Consider the following 20,988-nt stretch of genomic DNA (forward strand, 5'->3'; position numbering starts at 1 on the left):
GACACTGGTGGGACTGCAAATGGTGCAGCCAATTTGGAGAGCAGTATGGAGATTCCTTGGAAACCTGGGAATGGAACCACCATTTGACCCAGCTATTCCCCTTCTTGGACTATACCCAAAAGACCTAAAAAGAGCATACTACAGGGACACAGCTACATCAATGTTCATAGCAGCACAATTCTCAATAGCTAGACTGTGGAACCAACCCAGATGCCCTTCAACGGATGAATTGATTAAAAAATGTGGCATTTATACACAATGGAATATTACTCAGCATTAAAAAATAACAAAATCATGGCATTTGCAGGGAAATGGATGGCACTAGAGCAAATTATGCTAAGCGAAGTTTGCCAATCCCTAAAAACAAATGCCAAATGTCTTCACTGATATAAGGGAGGTTACTCAAAACAGAGTAGGAAGGAAGAGCATGAGAAGAAGATTACCATGAAATAAGGAAAAAAGGAGGGAGGGAAAGGGAGGGAGAAGGGGAAATGCACAGAAGACGGAAGAAGACACAGGTTCACAAAATACATATACCATGGTGTGAGGGGGAAGGGAAGGAAAAAAAAGAGAGAGAGAGAGATAAGTGTCACAGTAGTATGGATAGACAATAGGAATGGGAGGGGAGGGGAGTGGGGGATAGGGAGGGCAGCAGAATACAACTGACACTAGGATTGCTGTATGTATACACATGGATGTATAACCAATGTGATCCTGCAATCTGTACACGTGGAAAAATGAGAATTCATACCCTGTTTGAATCAAATGTATGATATGTCAAATCATTGTATTGTCTTGAACAACTAATAATAACAACAAAAAAAAAAAAAAAACCAGCACACACTGTTGGTGTTCAGCCTAAATCTCCCATCCCAGGCTAGTGTGAACAATCCCCACATGCTAAGAGTTCTTGCCAGCTGCCCACACTGAAGAGATGAGCTGGGTTCAGAAGATCTGGCTCCAAAATTAAGCTAAGAAAATGGCAAAGAAATCACCCAACAAACGGACATGAGTTTCTCAGGCCAAGTGTGGGACTGCTCTGCGACCTCAAGGATCCTCTTCCATGAGGGAAGGCAAGAGGGCAAGAGAGCGAGTGTACCCGGAACCCCTCTATTTATTAGGGAAAAGACGTTCGATGGACTATTCCACCCAAATAAGGCAGGAGATAATATTTCAAAAGGAGAGTTGCCCAGTCCCATTGGGTATTGTTCAAGCCCAGAGCTGAAGCACTTCCTTGCCAAGCTAAGGTAAGGACCACTGGCTTTGCACAATGTGTGGTGTGTGGTGCCAGTCCAACACCCATTTACTCAAGGCTGAGGAGGGGTCCTTAGCTCGTGTGCAGGGCAGCCCCCTACAATGAGTGCTGACTATTCTTGACTCACAGTTGGTCTTTACCCACAAAACTGACCTCTGCCACTAAGAGTCACCATTGCCCAATAGTATATACCGCTATTCCAAGATAAACCACTGCTAATGACTTCAGTACTTTATTGTAGCACACAAAATGTAGTCTTGCCCCCTTACCTCAACATGGGAGGGATCAGATCTGCAGAACAATTCATGCCCCAGAGCTCCCCAAAATATCAGGCAAATCAAGATTACAGTTGAACAACATACATGCTTAACCATTCTCTGTCTTAACTTGCTTTTCTCAACAAATTATGAAAAGAATAATTTCAATTCACACCCTCCTTTTAAGGAACTCAACCTATGATAACATCCTATTTCATTTAATTCTGAAAACAATTTTGAAGTAAACATAATAATACAGCATAAGATCAAGTTACAAATTAGTAATATAATAGATGTGCAAACCAGCCCTACCCGGGCTCTTTCTTGAGTGCCATGTCAGAGACATGCAAAGAGGTGGAGCTGAAATTGAAGCATCTTGATTATAGCACAACTTTCTTCCTGTTATAGTCTAGGTGTGAGATGTCCTCCAAAAGCTCCTGTGTTGATGCAGAAATATTCAGAGATTAAATATAAGATTATGAGAGTTGTGACCTAACCATTCCATCCTAATTTGAAAGGACTACTGTACTGGGTGGTAACACTGGCCTGCTGAAGCATGGCTGGAGAAGCTGAGTAAATAACTGGGGGTGTGTCCTTGGGCTTGTATCTTGTCCTCCTGGCTCCTCCCTTCCTCTCCCCACCCTCCTTTCTTGTCGTTACAAACAGAACAGCACTCTTTCACCATGTCCTTCCACCATGATGTTCTGCCTAATCTTTGGCCCAGAGCAATGGAGTTAGCCAATCATAAACTGATCCTTTAAAACTGTGAGCCCAGTAAACTTTTCCTCTCTTAAGTTGTTTTTGTTAGGTATTTAGTGGGGAAAAAAATAATATGAAAGAAAAGAAAAACAACTGCGTAACACACTGTTCTTCTTCACTACCTTCTAAATCTTTCTTCCATGATTGAAATATCTGTTCAGTTTTCAATTCTTCAGATGAAGAATTCAAACCAAATCCTGATTGGGTTGCATCCCCATTTAGCCAATGACTATGTGAACAAAATTTAACATAAATATTAATTCCCCATTCCCAACTTTCTCTGACCTGCTAGACAATGTTAACAATGACAAAACTAATAACTACAGCTTCAATTTTATAGTAAATATGACTTTCAATTTTTTTCCTATAATTCAATTTAATATTTATTACAAAGATTTAGTTTCATCAGATCACAGATATTCTTACTGGATCTGGTTTAATTGGCAAACAAAATCCATGGAGCTATGGAGACAGAGGAAGGTGACATCCATATAATCTTCAGTGTTTCCAAATCTCCTCATCAACATTTGCTGAAAGACTCAATACTTGTCATCTGTGACAGCTGATTCATGCAGGACTTTACTCTCCAGAATAAAGTCCCTTGTGTCTGAGACTCTTTTAGATACTTTATCATGGATCCCTTTCCAGATATTAAGAGTCATTTTGTGCTCCCAGCCCTGGTGCTGTGGGGCTCTCTATGTCTAAGACTGCTGCTTCCCACCTCCCTGCCCCTCACCCCAGTGCACAGGCATCAAGGCTCAGGCCAGAGATTCTGAGTTCTCCTTGGCCTTTACTCAGGAAGAGCAACATGGACTCTCCCTGACATTTGATCTCTGAAACCACCTGAGCTTTCTTGTTTTACAAATTCTCACCTACTCACTCTAGTCCTTCCTCCTACCCATCCAATGTCCAGGAGTGGGGTTGCAGCTAAGACTGAATTATGAGATGGGGATTAATAACTAAAATAATTTGGGAGCCAGGTGTGGTTGCACCCACCTGTAATTTCAGTAGCTGGGGAGACTGAGGCAGAAGGATTGTGAGTTCAGTGCCAGCCTCAGCAACTTTGAGGCAATAAGCAACTCGGTGAGACCCTGTCTCTAAATAAAATACAAAGTAGAACTGGGGATATAGCTCAGTAGTTGAGTGCCCCTGAGTTCAATCGCTGGTACCCCCCCCCCAAAAAAAAATAATAATAATTTGGGTTTAAACACTTTCCAAAATTGGATTTTTTCGTGACTCCTTTTTTCCCTTTGCATTTCTGTTTTGAGATTGCACTCCAAATGCAATGTCTACTCCTCTTAATTCCCATCCCATTTAGAGCACAAAAGACTCTCTGCTCTGTGGTCTATGCTCTACCTCAGGCCTCCTGAGACAGTAGGTTTCTGTGCAGCTGCAGGTGCCTGGGGAGCACTGTGTACTCAATGCACAGAAGTAGGTGGCTGAGTCACTGAGCTGGGAGGCTCTGATGTGCAGGAAAAGATGCCGCTTGGCTGTATCAAGCTGTGCTGTGAATCTTCCTTCACCTTTTTCGCCATTGGAGAATATGGATATCAGCAACTTTGGACCTTTCCCAGAATACTGTTGATACCACATGAAGTTCTGAGAAGCACTGTCACTGTAAGTGCAGTTGAGATAGGCCACGGCTCCCTCTGGAACACTGAGGGCTGCAGGACTCTGTTCCACTGCCTTCTGTTGGCTGCTCACCCCTGTGCAAAAAGACAATGGTCCAAGAAGAATGGTTGGAAGTGGACACTCTACAGGATTTGAATTACCCTTTCATGTGCCTCCTGCCCTCCCCTACTTAGAAGGTAAAATCATTCATGTTTCTTTTCATGGGCCTAGAATAGATGATAACTTCAAATATTGTTCTCTATGCTCCCAAAGAAATGCCCAAACTCACAGCTCAGCTGAAGCCACAGGATCAGTAGTAAAACACTCAGGGATTTCATCATTCTCTTCTCCCTGGTTCACTGAGGATCAGATGGTAAACCCTAAGAGAGGGGAGGAAGCTCATTTAGATGTTTCTGAGTCTTCTGCCTTAGAAAACATAAAAGGAATCTGTTCTTCCAATTAGAAAAAAAAAAGAGGTGTTTTTTGCCATCCCTGCACTCCAGCAAGCCCTTCCACCTCCCACCCCCTACCCCTTTACCCCGCACCAATACACACAGAGAAGCACCTGACAGCTTTCCTAAAGGTCCCTGAGAAGAAGACACTGCCATCTTGTGGACTCATGATAGTCACCCTTCCTAAGGGTAAACAATTAACACTAAAATTCTGCCACTTGAGTTACATTAAAAATTTAAAAGCATTTGTTCCAAGTGAAGGTGGGGAGGCATATATATGTGTATGTATTTTATATCCAAAGGCCATCTTTTCTGATTGAGAGTAATTATTTTAAATGGCTACTTTCCTGCACTGAAAATCATTCCTAACAGTTCTATCATAGCAATCTGTGTGAGGGTCTTACAATTCAAGCAGCTTTTCATGTTTCCCAATTCAAATTGAGGCACCCCCATTCCACTGCCTCATCTCTCATTTTTAAAGTTATTTATAACAGAGTTCTTTCAATACAGAATGGTTGAAAATCTGGCTTTCAGCTCTCAGCCTGGGCAACATTTTCTAACAAGGTCAGAAACAAGAGAAGTTTGGACGATTTTATCCATTTAACAACAGTGACACACCTGTGTCTAAAAAGTGCTCACTTGAGTTCATGCAGGAGAGGCAGGGCTGCCTTCAATACCTAGGCTCTAACTAAAACCCACTGTTAACCATTTGTCTAATCTCTCTTATTCTCCTCTCTTGAATAAAGGCCTGATATCTAGGGGTTGACCTTTGAAAGTTCTGGATAAGATCTCTTTTCCCCTTTGCATCTGTGTCCTAACTAACTACCCAGCCAGATCTATCAGAGGGTACCTAAGCTAGAAGCCCAGCTGGGTCTACAGAGAGACAAGCACATACAGCTCACATTCCTCCTTTGTCCTGCAACCTGCTTCATGTGGTTTCTGAAGCTGGTGGCTGGAGGGCAGCAAAGCAGCAGGCCCTTCTCTACTCAAGAGCACTGTAACCAGCATTCACCAATGATGGCCAGGTCAGAATCTTCCCATTCCCTTCAGCTTAATATCAGAAAAAGAGGGAAGAAGACAGTATCAAAGTCTTTTCCTTCAAGCATATGTTATACTTGACAAACATAACAATAGCACTGCTTAGTAAAGATAAAACCAAAGTAGGAATAATAGATGCAGGAGATGGCAGCCACCTCAGCCTTGAAAGTGTTTGAAAATGAAATGTAAAGCCTAGAAATCAGATGGACCTGAGGCACAGTCTTTTAAGAAATGTACCACTTTTTAAAGATCTGTCCCAAAATAATATAAATGAGTTAATACATCTAATTGGTGGTAAATCCAAGGGCCACATCAGTGATCTCAAGATGATAGAATTCATCAGTTTTATCCTGAAAAAAAGTCTCTGTGCTTAATGATGTCTAAATAAATGTGAAAATACTTTTGGTGCCTGCAGGATGGTGTTATGGCAATCAGTCAAAAAAAGGAAAACCACATTTTTCCCTCATTTGCATTAAGCAGTCTTTATTTTCTATAATTGTAAATTTTGTAGATTTGTTTTGTGAACCACAAAACACTGAAATATTTTTCCCCTCCACAGGCAATTCATAAATTAAGATAAATGCTACTATAAATGCTACTAATTTGGGGGTCTATTTGAAATATGTAAATTGAACATGTTAAAAAAAAAAAAAACAAGAATGAAAGTAAGAAACAGCCTAAGACACCTGTGGGATATTATCACATATACCAACATAAATATTTATATATAAATAAAGAGAAAAACAAAAGGCTGGTTTTCTGTTTATCTACGTAATGATCTTTACCAAGTTCATGATTTATCTGTGGTTCCAAATTACTTCCTTATGGCATTTCATTTCAGCCTAGGAAAACTCACTTTAGAATTTCTTGTCGGGAAGAGTTGCAAGTAAGAACACCCTAAGTCTTATATACCTTGGAATAATCTCAATTTCTCCTTTAATTTTGAAAAAAAATAGTGTTTGTCAGATATATAACCAATGGTTGATATCAATGTGATTGGTACATCCTCCTCCTAGCAATCTTGTCAGATGGTCTTAAAACTGGATTGTTGCTGAGCCTGGATTCACCTGTTTTTATCCTACATCAAAAAGATAACTACCATTTATTTGTGTTCACTCCATGTGAGTTCCTCTACAGTATCCCAAGCGAGCCAGATAGTGACTCTCATGGGTTTCTGTACATGTCTTGAAAATACCCTGGTCCATGCTGCTCTTTTTTCTTCTAGACAATAGGCTTGGATGTGACTACGAAATTACTGTTAAAATAAATAAATAAAGCAGAGTTGTTCTGGTAAAGAAAAATAAATTACTCTGTCATCTGGCAAGAGAAAATTCTAGACCCTTGGAGATGGAGAGAGGGAGGAGATTAACACTCTCTTTACTGAAGCAAGCACGACAACTCAGCATAGTAACAACATGATTTGCTGGAGTGAAGCAGCAGCTGCAGCTGAAAATCTAACCTGCTGCTGCTTGTTTGTCATTCCCTTCCACATTCCATGGAAACTGGAAGCTCATATGAAGATGACCTCTCCTAAGTTATTCTACTACATCAAGGGCAACTTCCCAGCCTGGAGGTGCATTCCCACACTCTACAAACACAAGAATCACCACATTTTCTTCATCTGACCAATACAAATATATGTTGCTCATGGTGTCTGAGCAGTACTGGCTAGTCCATGAATGCCTACAGAGGTTGCAGATACTCAGTTACACTGCTCCTATAGTTTAACCAAGGAGATGCAATACCAATCTAAATAAAGTTTAGCAATAAATCCCCGATAAGATTAACCTGTCCTTTTAATACTTTACACTTACGATTGGGGAGAAAGGGACATAGAAAATCTCTGTATTGGGAATGATGGTTGGGTTTTTGTCTCTTTTTTTGATGATTAAACCAAAGATTGTCCCATCAGTACAAACTCCCAGGTCTGGGTCATAATGGATAATACATTATATCCTTGCTGTCTATGTTTTGGGATTTATTCAAAGTTAGCTGAATCTGGAGTCATAGGAGACTTGAGTGTGTGGTCAATTCCACAGATGGGTTTCATCCTGACACTTACAATTCTGTTCAAGTAGATCTAATTAAATGCTATTTGAGACAAATTGAATATAATCTGCCTCTGTGAGTCAGATTAAGCACAAGTGGCCTGCACATGAGAAAAATTCTAGACCCTAACACAATATTGGACCAGGAGTGTATATTGTTAAAATATAGTCCACTGCAAATCTCTTATGCCCTTACACACCTTACTGAGTGTACCAATAATGTAAGGCTGTGAATACACTACCTGGACCATTTCTGGGAGTAATATTTGCAGCAAGAAATCTCAAGGGTTGAGGTAGTGTCTCTCACTGAGACAAAGAGCAAACATACTTAGACCTTGCTACGAAAGAAGGAAATTCTCCAAGCTCAGAGTTCCTCAGCTGTGACACACCATCACTGCGTGCATAAATCCATCTGCCCCCATTGTATCCCCACTTTAGGACATAATGAAAAGGGAAAGTGAGGCAGCTACACCAATAAAGTCCTTTGTCTCTGACCAGGAAGACATGTCTTATTAACAATAAAACAACAAAGTTATTAGTTTGAAGAAAGGTACAATACAATACGTGACAACCCCCTCTCTACCAAATATTTGATTTATTTTTAAGAAAGATCAGTTTTTTTCAAATGCCAAATGTCTTCCTTGATATAAGGAGAGTAACTAAGAACAGAGTAGGGACGAAGAGCATGAGAAGAAGATTAACATTAAACTGGGATGAGAGGTGGGAGGGAAAGGGAGAGAGAGGGGAAATTGCATGGAAATGGAAGGAGACCCTCAGGGTTATACAAAATTACATACAAGAGGAAGTGAGGGGAAAGGGGAAAATAATACAAGGGGGAGAAATGAATGACAGTAGAGGGGGTAGAGAGAGAAGAGGGGAGGGGAGGGGAGGGGAGGGGGGATAGTAGAGGATAGGAAAGGCAGCAGAATACAACAGACACTAGTATGGCAATATGTAAATCAATGGATGTGTAACTGATGTGATTCTGCAATCTGTATACGGGGTAAAAATGGGAGTTTATAACCCACTTGAATCAAAGTGTGAAATATGATATATCAAGAACTATGTAATGTTTTGAACAACCAACAATAAAAAATTAAAAAAAAAGAAAGATCAGTTTTTCAAAACTGGTCTAAAATTGACCTGCTTTAAAGGTCCACTTATATACCCCTTAGAAGAATTAAACATCAATTCTGAGAAAATTTATGAGTGATTTTCTGATATCCTTTATGAAATAAAGACTCCTGTGAAATTAGTGCTACATACTCAGATGACTATTAATCTCTTGAGGAGTTTAATTGCCACTACAATTGATAGTAGAATAATCATTAACCAGTTAATGATCTTTAATCATATCATTTTAAAGTCTGATCTTCTACAAATTGTCTACTGAGGCTAATTATGTGGTTTTTCCCCCACTGAGGAGCTTTCTAACTAGCAGTAATTTGAAATAACACTTTGATAGGTGCTCTTGATTATTGGACTTAAGAAGTTACTTTTGTACATTACAATGTCTAATCCTTATGTCTTTTTCTTTTTGACATTTCCCCATGGGCTTACTAGGCTTAGAGTTGGCTCAGCCCTTCTGATGACTACTGGGCCATATAGTAATATACATACATACTGAAATGACTACTATGGGCCAATCACTAATCTAGAAACTAAGGATAAAGCAGTGAATTTACTGAACAATATCCTGGACCTCATAAAGCTTGTATTCTAATTGGAGGCACAAGCAATCAATACATTTATCAATAAATCAATATAACTGCATGCTGTAGTTTTTACCATAAGGAAAACAACCAGGCTGCAGCAATAGCAGAGGGCTACAGATGACTGCTTTAGTCAGGAAGAGCAGCAGAAGTCAAAGGATTTCTCAACAGTTGTGATATTTGAACTGAGATCCGAAGGATGAAAATGAGTCAGGCTCACCAAGACTTGAGGGAAGAACACTTCAGAAAGATAAAAGAATAAGACAGAATGTGTTGGGAAGGATGTGGCAAGTTCAGAAAACTGAAAGAGACCTGAGTTATTGCTTCACATAGAGCCAGGAAAGGAGAGAGAAAGGCTAAGACTGAAAGATCATGTCAGGTTCAAATTATGTAGAATCTCATATATCACACCTTGAACTGCATTTCATTTTAGGAGCAACCGAAAATCATTGAAGCACACCAATCAAATATAGGTAGCTGCTGATTTATGCTCTAAAATGATCACTCTGGCAACCCTTCAGATTGGTGCTTCTCTAAATTGTAAGTGATGAATGCTCCTGGAGGATCTTATTAGCAGGGAAACTCCAGTTCCATAGACCTGGGGATGCTGAGAGTTTTCACAAGTCCAGATACTGCTCTTCCTCACTCTGAGGAGCAAAGGCATGTACAATTGATTCCTTGAAAGAGAGATGGCACAGTGAGAAGGTAACCTGGACCAGAACAATGCATTTTAGATATTTTTAAAATAAATCTTACAGTCTGAAAGGATACTTTTTGTGTGTGATGGACTATGATGGTTTTTTAATCCTGTTTTAGCTATTTTCTTAAAGGCAAAGTGTATAACCTCACAGGTTAATAGGCAATGAAATTAAAATGTGTAAAATTATTTATTTAACAAAATGGGTGCTTTAATATCATTCACAGTTTGTAAAGTACTGGGAAATCCACATCAAATTGTGCTACTGTTAAAAATAGTTTGGTGAAAAATATCTTCATGAATATTAAACATTCGGTGTCATATGTTTTCTCTTATTTAATCAATTTTATTTCCATTAAGGGGAAAATATAATTATATTAATTGAAAAATTGTGTATAATACTAGTTAATTAGAAACAATATTAAAAAGTGATTACCATTTTTAAATACATCTACATAAAGAAAGTAACCAATTATTTAAAACTGTAATTATTTAAAATTGGTTTTCTGGCATAGAAATACCTAAATATAATGCAAAGATAAAAGAGAAAATTAATAAATACAGAATACATAAAATGTACCTTTCATAGAAAGGTATAGCTCTATAGGTATACCCCAAAATTAAACTATTGTTTGTTCTTAAGATTTTTTTTATAATATTATTTTAGCAGTTACCATTCAATAAAAAGCATCCCTTTTCCAAGAAAAAATTAGAAACATTTTTTTTTTATCCTTTCCAATGCAGAAATTTTTTAAGTGAGCTTCTAAGTATGAATATAGTTCTTGGCATGGTAGTGCAGCATATTGATGTTATACATGAGCCTTGATCCATCAAACTTTTTTTGTTTTATAATAGAATTTACATTGAATTCCACCAAAAATTATCATTTCTTATGCATAAATTCTAGGAGAGAAAAACAAACAAACAGGAAAGTCATTATAATCAGTACAAATATTTGTATGGGATTAAGTCAATGTGAAACAAACAGTGACCCAGACATAATCATGGTGAGAAAATACAATTAATATCAAGAGAATGCAGCAAAGTTTAATCCATTCTTAACTTTTCTTGTTATTTTTTTCTAAAATTACCTTAATTACTTAATTACGTCATTCCATCTATGTCCAGGAATAATTACCATTAGTTGAAAAATCATTTTCTAATAACAATTGATCATTGAATTAAAGTCATAGATTTAATTCATTTTTTACAACCAGGGGATCGGCATTAAGTTATTACAAAAGATGAACTGTAATAAAAATGCTCTAAGTCTCAGAAACTCTGTCTATGGTTACAACATTTAGTAAGTGACAGATACAAAACTTCTGTGCCTATGACTTTTCACCAATATATGAACTTTCCAGTCACTAAAATATCCAAAGCAAATGCCTGTGTTGGAACATAAACCTCATAGGTCATTACTAAAAAAGAAATTCAACACTATAAACAAAGCGAGAGACAAGCTTCCTGGGGAAGCTCTCTTGTGTTTGCATTTGTCTCTTGTTTATTACTCTATTCCTTATATCTACTAAAACACCAGTCACTTACGGATATTTAATAAATAATTATCTAATGAAGAAATTCCATGTGTGTCTCTCCTTAAGATCAAATTATAATTTCTATTTCTTAATAAGCTTCCATGTATCTTTTTGTGCCACAATGATCTTATGAGAATATTTTAAAATTTGTTTGTTCTACATACTTTGTTCCATGTACTTGGAATTCTACCTATTGGGTAAATTCTTATTCCTCAATATACTTGTTCCTCAATTTCTAAGTTTACTGTGATAGTTTTATTCTGGGTAAATCCAATCAATATTCTATACTGCTATCAGTAGAATCAAAGTTCCTGATGCAGTATATGGTACATATGAGGCCTTCATAATCATTCTCTTTTCTTATTTATCTGCTAACTGATAAAGCAAGAGGAAAATAACTTTTGCTCCCTGAACAGAACTTCTTGATTTCTTGATATTACAGAAATTTTCATAATAGTTGTTACTATCAGATATGCTTCCTGAGCACTGTTATGAACCGGGTTTCCACTGATAGACCCAATCTGATTCCCTCTTAAAATTGGGAGCCATCTCGCCACAAAGACATGAAAAGCTAATTTCGGCTTTATTATAAAATACTGCAAATTCTGAACTAGCTTGGAATGCCTGCCCATGCTTGAACTCATCCATGCCTGGCTCTCTTTGACCAGATAGCAGCCCTCTCTGAAACTTTAGTGACACCTCATAAATCTTGACCTTCCATGGCCAGATAAAGACCCTCTCTGAGGCTCTAATGACCTTCATAAATTCTGATGTCAGGGCCAGCAAAAATGTACACTAGCCTTTGTGTTGTGCTCCTCAGAGTTTTGTTATCTGTAACCCTGCCTTTGTGTAACTTTCTGGGCTAAAAAGCTGGGCTGCAAGAAAGCAGCAGTGCTGTCTTGTTCCCTCGGTTTTTGTTGGGAGAGGCAGCCCAGCTGGTTGAAATAATAAGCTTGCTGTAATTTGATTTTAATTGGAGTCAGTGGTCTTTTCTTTGTGTCCTGGTCTAACACCACATTAATTAATTCATTGAATCCCCATTACAACTGGGAGTTAAAAAGTTAGTAACTTAATTAACAAAGGTCCTAATGATAAATGCCTTCAGGGTCAAATTCAAACACAGCCAATCCTAAATCCTTGCTCTTAACTATTGATTTTATATTTCTCATTTTTAGTCCATAATCAATAATCACATAACAAATGATGGTATTCCCTTTATGTCAACTGAAATGCTCCAGGTATTAATGAGTTTGTGAAAAAGATGACCTCTTTCTCATGAAGTCACAGAGCAGACTCAGCAGAACAGCACCATTTGATTCAAAGATATTATGGAAATGAGTGCTCAGAGTAAAGGTACAGTCTGGACACCATTGTCTACCTCCAAGAAAGAAGAGAATGGACTTTGAGGGAGAAAATACTACAAAGAACTACAGGAAAACATGGTATTGAATTTTGATTACCTGAGTGCTTTGATTTCTGTCAGATGAGACATAAATAATTCACTGCTTATGGTCCTCTCATTGCAATGGAGTGAGAATAATGAAAAAAAAAATTCCAGAGTGCTCAGAGTCTCCATCTCACCAAGCAGTATCTTAATTCCTGACCCTAAGGTAGGTAGAGAATCATAGTCTGGAATATATGATTCTTGTTCCCAGTAAAATCAAGAAGTGTTGTCTTGGTCTCCAGTATCAGTTTTAAATCCCTTGAGATAATTCAGGTATTAGGTTACTGAGGGACAAGCCAGACTATGAGAAAATACTGGAAATGTCACATCTGATAAAGAACTTGTGTTAGTCAGCTTTTCATTGTTGTGACCAAAATACCTGAAAACACCAACTCAAAGGAGAAAAAGTTTATTCTGGTCCATAGTTTTAGAGACTCAGTCCATGGTTAGCCAGGTGAGATAGCACATCATGGGTGAAGAAGCACTGGTGGAAGGAATTTGCACAGGACATGGTGGCTGGGAATCAGAGAAAAGGGGGAAGAGGACACAGGGAAGACTAACCCTTTCAAGGAATGCTCTCACGTGCCATCTCTTCCAGTCACACCTCATCTGCCTTGAGTTACCACTAAGCCCATTCAAAAGAAGATGGACTTATTAGGTTACAGCTCTCATGATCTAATCATTTACCTTGGAAATCCCTGTATTATCACAGGATATTATGGGAGACAACTCATTTCCAAACCAAAGAGTCCAAAATATACAAAGAAATCTTGAAGTTCAGCAATAAGAAAATCTCAACAATAAGGAAAAAACCCTAATACAAATGAACCAAAGATCTAAACAAGACACTTTACCAATGACTATGCACAAATAGCAAATAAGCATGTGAAAAGAAACTCCACTTCATATGTCCTCAGGGAAATGAAAATTAAAATAATAACATAACATTGATATACCTATTAGAATGGCTAAATGAGGAACACAACACCGCCAAATGCTGGTGAGGACATGCTAATGGGAATGCAAAAGGGTACTGCCAGTTTGGAGGCTTCTTACATACTCTTTTCATATGATCTGGCAATCAAGGTTCTTTGTATTTACCTAAAGTGTTTGAAAACAGCTGCTCACATGCCAACAATTGTTAATTGCCAAAATGTAGAGGAAGCTACTATGGCTTTCTGGAGATGAATGCCTAAATAAGCTGTTATATCTATAAAATGATATCTTATTCGATGATAAAAAGAAATGTGCTATCAGGACATGGAGAAAACATAAACATGTTATGAAGTGAAAAATTTCAGTTAGAAAAGACTACAAACTTTATGATTCCAATTAAATGACTGTCTGGAAAAGACTGTCATTGGATACTGTAAAAAAGTCAGTGGTTGCCAAGGTATGGGTGGGAATGGAATGAATATGTAAAGCACAGAAGACATTTAGAGCACTGATATCATTCTATATGATACTATAATGGTAGGTACATGTCACTATGCATTTGTCCAAGCCTATTTGACATAAAACAACACAGGCGACCCCAATGTAAACCATGCACTTTGGGTGATAATGATGTGTCAATTTAGTTTCATAAATTGTAATGAGTATACTATTCTGGTGGAGGGTGTGCTAATGGGAGGTAGGAGAGGGTTATCAGCATATGAGAAATTTCTTTCCCTTGCTTTTGCTGTAACCTATAACTACTCTAGAACTATTGTTTTTAAATAATATGGTGGGAGTGTGCCAATATGTGATGGATGTAACAATGGTAAATGTGAAGAACAAAGACAATAACATTAAAAATGAACAGATAAATGGACAATATATAGATAAAATGCAAATAAATTTAAAAATATTAAATGAAATCCCATCTGATTCAAAATTAAATGAATTATTTATATAAATAAAGCAAACCTAACTGATAACTAAAAGCCAAAAAGTTTGGTAATACATACGGATTGGGGGAAACAGCTATTCTTCCCCATCAGCACTGTTGATGATATGAGAGTAAAACTTATCCAGGGACAATTTTTTTGAACAGCATGGCCTACTATAAGCATGTCCTTTTCTTTAACAATATTTTATATCCCTCTGTTGAGTAATCAACTATTCTATTAATTTATTTAAATTTTTTGTCTTGCTTACCTTTTTTTACAATAAACTCTTATTTTTTAGTTATAGATGGATGTAATATCTTTATTTTATTTATTTACTTTTATGTGGTGCTGAGGATCAAACCCAGTGCCTCACATGTTCTAGGCAAGTGCTCTACCACTTAGCCCCAGCCCCAGCCCCTGTCTTGCTTACCTTTTAATGTTCTATTCCTTGGTTTCTCAAGTATTTCCAACTTGCTGGGAAACAATCATTTGCAGGTGGTAGAGGAAAGTGTGGGTGGTCTGTTACTTTTACATTTCTTACAAGGTCCTTCATCCTCTCCTTTCCAAACACCCTCAACACACACATGGGTATGCATGCACACACACACACACACACACACACACACACACACACACCATTTCATTTCACAAGGATTCAAGGGCAAGGGGGTAGCACTTCTACTAAAACTTCCCATGAGGTTGGTGGCTTCTCCCACTGGGCCCAGATTTCATCGTTTCCTGGTCTGCTCTAGAAGCTTTCATTTTCCCTTATATTTCTCACCCTCAAAAATTTCATTGATATCACTGCCAATATCTTTTCTGTATTTTATGGGATTGTGCCCTTTTCAGTTTTCTTACTGTGTTTTAATTGGGTTTCACAGTGATGCAGGATAAACTGTACACATAGTCTTCCCCTGCCCCTGACAACTAGCCCACTGGAGGCCTTGTTAGAAACCAGCTGATGTAGGTGACTCCCCTCCCACCCCGACTACTCAGCGCTTAGAGTTCTTCAATTATACTTCTGTTCTCTCCCTCCCTTTTGAACACAAGCCTGATTTATCAAAATGGGCCCCCTCCTCTGCATGATGAAAGCTGCTTTCTCTTGCTACATTGTTTTTGCATGTGAGGTTGTTTCTCCTCCTTTCTTCTCTATGAAGAACCTGGTGTTTTCTTTTCTGTCCTGGGTTTTTTTCCTTTCTTTCTTTTGGACGGGTGCCTTCCTACCACTTCTCCTTCTACCCTCAGCTAGGGAGAAGTTTTGCAGAACACTTTCTTGGACACAATTGGCTCTCTAAAAATATAAGACACAGCTGTGTCTACTAGGTGACCTGAGACAAGGTGTGGTGACTGAATGGATGAATACTGAAGGGAGACAAGATTCAGAGCAAAGACAGAATGCTGCCCAAATAGAAGCCACATTCCCCAAATCCCAGTCATCTTTGTGCCACTTCAACTGCTATGCTTGAAGGACTCCATATTGGCCACTGATAATGTAGACTTTATATGTCCCAAATAAAATTATTTTCCAATTTTTGGGGAAAAATAATGTGGGACTGCACTTTGTCTACAAGAATGACTACACAGACCACTTTCTTGTTTACATGGTTTTACCTTGAAATTACTTGAACTTGCATAAGGAAGTATCACTGCCAGCCTCCACTGTCACATTCACTAATGAAGAGCTGAGTTGGGGGAGGTCCATTCTTATTGTTCTGCTCTGAGAAACTGAGCAGCACACACCATTGATTGTGCTGAAACCAGATTGAACCCCAGAGGCAGATGCCCAGCAGCCAGGCCCCTGGGTGCTGCTCAGAGTTTGTGCTCAGCTCCCCCTGCAGTTTCTGCCACTGTGTCACCCAGAGCACAGTAGTACACAGCCGAGTCTGACTCTTGGACAGAGGCTTTCTCCAAGTGGAAGGAAGTGGTTTCTTTCCTGTATGTGGCTTCAAAACCTTTCTCGCTTCCCTTATCATTGACCTTCATGGCTTTCAGTAGGAGCTGTGGACCTTCTCCAGGGTATTGAACATACCAGAACAGGTTAGCATAGCCCGTGGCTGAATAAGTGCAGTTTATAGTCAGAATAGACCCATCTGACATGGTCAGTTGACCTTCTGTCTGGGTCACTGATTGTCCATGGGTCCTTCCTAGGGGGGAAAAAAGAGATCTGTGTCATCTTGGTGATTAAACTCCCAGATAAATTCATGGTTAATGAATTGCTAACATAATAGAAAAAGACACTTTACTCACCAAATATCAAGAGCATCACAGTCACTAATCCTGGAGAAGCATTCATCTTTAGAGAGTCAACTAAATAATGTTCTTGATTCTTATCATGAAGAATGTTGAAGTCTTAGAGAAATAATAAACCTAAAGTTACAATTCATACAGGAAGTGAGCTAGGGTTAGGAAGCTGCGCCCCCTAGTGGACAGGGACTGATCTGGGAAGAATGATTTCCTAGACTCCTTTCAGAAGTCAGAACTATGTCCTCATCCCTGGCCTCATTATTAAGCACATATTAATCTTTATGTGGCCCTTGTAAATCTAAGGGACATCTATCACAATTTCTAAGGTCTTTTTTGTTCTTATAACTCTATTTGACATGTAGATGCTTTAGTTGAACATCCTACTGTGTATTTGTAACTGATAAGATATCACTTATCTTGGACATTGTAATTCAAGCCTTTCTATTCTCATGCATCTCATTGAAATGTCATAAAAGTGTTTTGGCTTAGAACCATAGAAAGTAATAAGAATTCAAGTAATAATTTAGAGATTGTATGGTTTTTAGCACTGTACTCCACATGTGGAACAGTGACTGAGATTTCATAGGTACACAATTAATATGTACTAAGTGAAACAAAAATAATAAATAGGTGGCTTTTGGGTGAGGGGTCACTACTAATGGAAAGACTACAGTTTCTCTGTCTTAAAAATAATATCATATTTTAGAGATATTATCTTTTCAATAAGAGCTTTTTGGAGTTGGGAGAGGCACACAATATCTAAACAATACACAAATATTCCAGAATTTCAAATCATTGAAAAGCAAAACGTATGACAGAAGAACGTGATAATTAAAGCAATTGGATCCCTAGAGAATGATCCAAGATCAATGTCTTATTCCCCACTGTTTCAATGGCTCCAAGACAAGCAGTCTAGCTGTGCAAGTCAGGCAGGCGCTAAAGCTACACTCCAATGCAGGTCTAGCCTCAAGGGCTTTTCAAAAGGATGGAGGTTTAGTCCAGTCTGTTGCCTGTAGTTCTCTCTCCACAGATTCAGAAAAAGGATCTCCTGAATCCAGAGTCAACCTGTAATAGCTTCTCAGATACTTAAGTATCTGAGAATACTTAAGTTAAGTAATTCAGGCCCAGATATCTGAGTGGGTCATCTGTCTCTTCTCCCCTTCCTCTGCCTTCCAGATCCCAGTATCAGACACTGACTCAGAACCATTCTAGAAAGAAATTCTGGAAAATTAGCTGCAAATTTTTATTCTGATATATGGGCAGACAGCAAAATGAGTTGTAATGGTGTTGAAATGTTAAAAAAATAGTACAGCACAGAGTTCAGTCTGACAGAATAAAAATAGTTCAGCTGCAAAACAATGTGAATGTACCTAACGGTATTCCCCAAATCATTAAGGTGGTCATGTTTTTAAGTCGGTGTGTATTAATTATACAGAATGGTGAGTGTCACTGTGGCATGTTGATATGTGCATATAACACAATTTGATTAATTTCACTCCCCAGTACCTCCCCTTACTCTGCTGTCTTCCTTCCCCAAATCTCCTCCCTCTACCCTGTTGGCCTCCCTTCTACTTTCATGAAGTCCTTTGTGTTTTTTCCCCTCCTTCTTTTTCCATTAGCTTCCACGTAACAGAGAAAACATAAAGTCCTTAATTTTTTGAGTCTGGATTACTTTACTTACCCTGATGCTGTCCATTTTCCAGCAAATGACATAGTTTTATTCTTCTTTATGGCTGAATATAACTCAATTGTGTATATATACCAGCATTTCATTATCCATTCATCTGTTGATGGATACCTATGGTAGTTCCATAATTTGGCTGTTATGAATTATGCTGTAGTAAACATGGGTATCCTTTGGGTAAGTATCAAGGAGTGGTATTGCAGGTAATAGAGCAATTCTGTTTTCAGGAGTTTTGAGGAATCTCCATTCTATACCAATTTCCATTTCTGCTAACAATGCATAAGCCTTCCTTTCTCCAACATCCTCACCAGAATTCATTGTTTATTTTATACTTTATGATTGTCATTCTTTCTGGAGTGAGAGAGACTTTCAGTGTAGTTTTGATTTTCATTTCCCTGATAGCTAAATACATGGAACACTTTTTCGAGTAATTGTACACAAAGTGTACTTTTCCTTTTGAAAAGGGTCTGTTTAGTTCATTTGCCCATTTGTTGAATGGCGTTTTTTTTTAAAGAGAGGGAGAGAGAGAGAGAGAGAGAGAGAGAGAGAGAGAGAGAGAGAGAGAAAGAAAGAATTTTTTAATATTTATTTTTTAGTTTTCGGCAGACACAACATCTTTGTTTGTATGTGGTGCTGAGGATGGAACCCAGGCTGCACACATGCCAGGCAGGCGTGCTACCTCTTGAGCCACATCCCCAGCCCAGTTATTTGTTTCTTTTTTTTTTTTTTGGATTGAGTTTTTTTGAGTTTTTTAATATGTAAGTTCTGAACATTAAATTAATTCTCTGTTGGAAGAGTAGATGGCAAAGATTTTCTCCCATTTTGTAGGCTGCCTCTTCACACTGCTAATTGTTTTATTTGCTGTGCCAAAGTTTTTTAAATCTATGTTATCCAATTTACTAATTCTTGCTATTATTTTCTAAGCTATAGGAGCCCTATTCAGGATGTCATTGCCCGTGGCTATATATTGAAGTATTTCCCTGTGTTTTCTTGTATTAATTGCAAAACTTTCTGGTCTTATACCTAGATCTTTGCTCCATTTTGAGTTAACTTTTGAGCAGGTAAGAGATAGGCATCTAATTTCATTCTTCAATATATGGATATCCAGTTTTTCCAACACCATTTAGTAAAAAGGCTGTGTTTTCCCCCAATATATCATGTTGGCACCTTTATCAAGCATCAGATTACTGTAATTATGTGGTTTTCTGTGTCTTTTATTTCATGGTCCACATGTCTGTTTTTATGTCAGTATGATGTGGCTAAATTTATGTAATGAGTTTTTTACCACAATTTAACACAATTTTTTTTTAAATTGTAAAAGATACTTCCTTTTAAGATTTCTTCCCATACCTCTGCTTTCCAAATGCAAATATGAGAGTAAATTACAAGGCAAGTTCACTTATTGACTAATCACTACCATCTAATTTTACAGCATGAGAAAATGGGGTTAGAGAGAGAAGGAAGAAATCTGAGAGAATGAAGATGTGGACTATGGGACATTGATTGAGCACAGCAGGACTGGAGGAGTGCAAAATGTTCCACATGATGGACTAAATGTTTTTGGAGATGAAGGGGAGGACAGGAGCAGAGAAAAGAGAGAACTCATTCTCTTGTCCCTTCACACTCTCTCTCCAAGAGTTAGCAATGACTGACCATTTTATGGGTAAGATTGATATGAGATTGGTGCAGGTCAGGTTTACTAGTAGTATAGAAGTTAAGCTTTTTCATCTCAGATGTGGTAACAAGGCCATAGATGGAGTAAGTGCTCCAATTGAATCACACAGTAGGTATTCACTAGTCATTATTTTGAATAAATGAATATATAAGTAAATACCTTTTATAAAAATCAAGCTTCACTATTCTGTTATTCTTACTTATAATTTCTTAACTTAAAAAATTTGTGGCTATATTCAAGAGTGAATGTTTTTAGTGTTCTCTATAATATGTTAAATTAAGGTTAGGCTAGCTCTATAAAATAAAATTTAAATGTCTAGGTAGTATAAATACACTGCAACTTTTAAAGATAAAAATTCTTAGGTATATAACCAATGTAATTTTTTAAATAGCCTTTCTTTATATTTGGAATACCAACAAAAATGAATACGTAAAATAAAATTCAATTGAAAAAGTGTACACATGGAGAAGAATATGTAGGAATACATTTAAATAAATCTAATTTAAGATAACCTTCAAATATAATTGAATAACACAAAATGTCCCTTATAGATTGAGAAAATACCTTTATTCAAATTAAGAAATAAGAAGTCAATATTTCTCATGACATATTCTATTAATGTAATTCCAACTCTCTGGTTTTATTTTTTTCCCTTTGTTTTAAAGGAGTTTGTTGAATACAACTTTTAACATTTGTATTGAAA

The 20,988-nt window shown here is 37.7% G+C and overlaps 2 gene segments (V, D, J or C); both read right to left on the reverse strand.

Annotated features, from left to right (window-relative positions):
* Window positions 1–3,584: 3,584 nt before the first annotated feature.
* LOC131424996 (T cell receptor alpha variable 12-2-like) lies at window positions 3,585–4,298 on the reverse strand. The segment is given in 2 exon segments: window positions 3,585–3,977; window positions 4,172–4,298. Coding segments are annotated over 2 exon segments (444 nt in total).
* Window positions 4,299–16,476: 12,178 nt separating this feature from the next.
* On the reverse strand, window positions 16,477–17,021 carry LOC124107394 (T cell receptor alpha variable 9-2-like). The segment is given in 2 exon segments: window positions 16,477–16,826; window positions 16,930–17,021. Coding segments are annotated over 2 exon segments (381 nt in total).
* Window positions 17,022–20,988: the final 3,967 nt, after the last annotated feature.

This window comes from Marmota monax, unplaced genomic scaffold, assembly GCF_021218885.2.
Source record: "Marmota monax isolate L192 unplaced genomic scaffold, Marmota_monax_Labrador192_F-V1.1 WCK01_AAM20220418_F8-fsc02209, whole genome shotgun sequence".
Lineage (NCBI taxonomy): Eukaryota > Metazoa > Chordata > Mammalia > Rodentia > Sciuridae > Marmota > Marmota monax.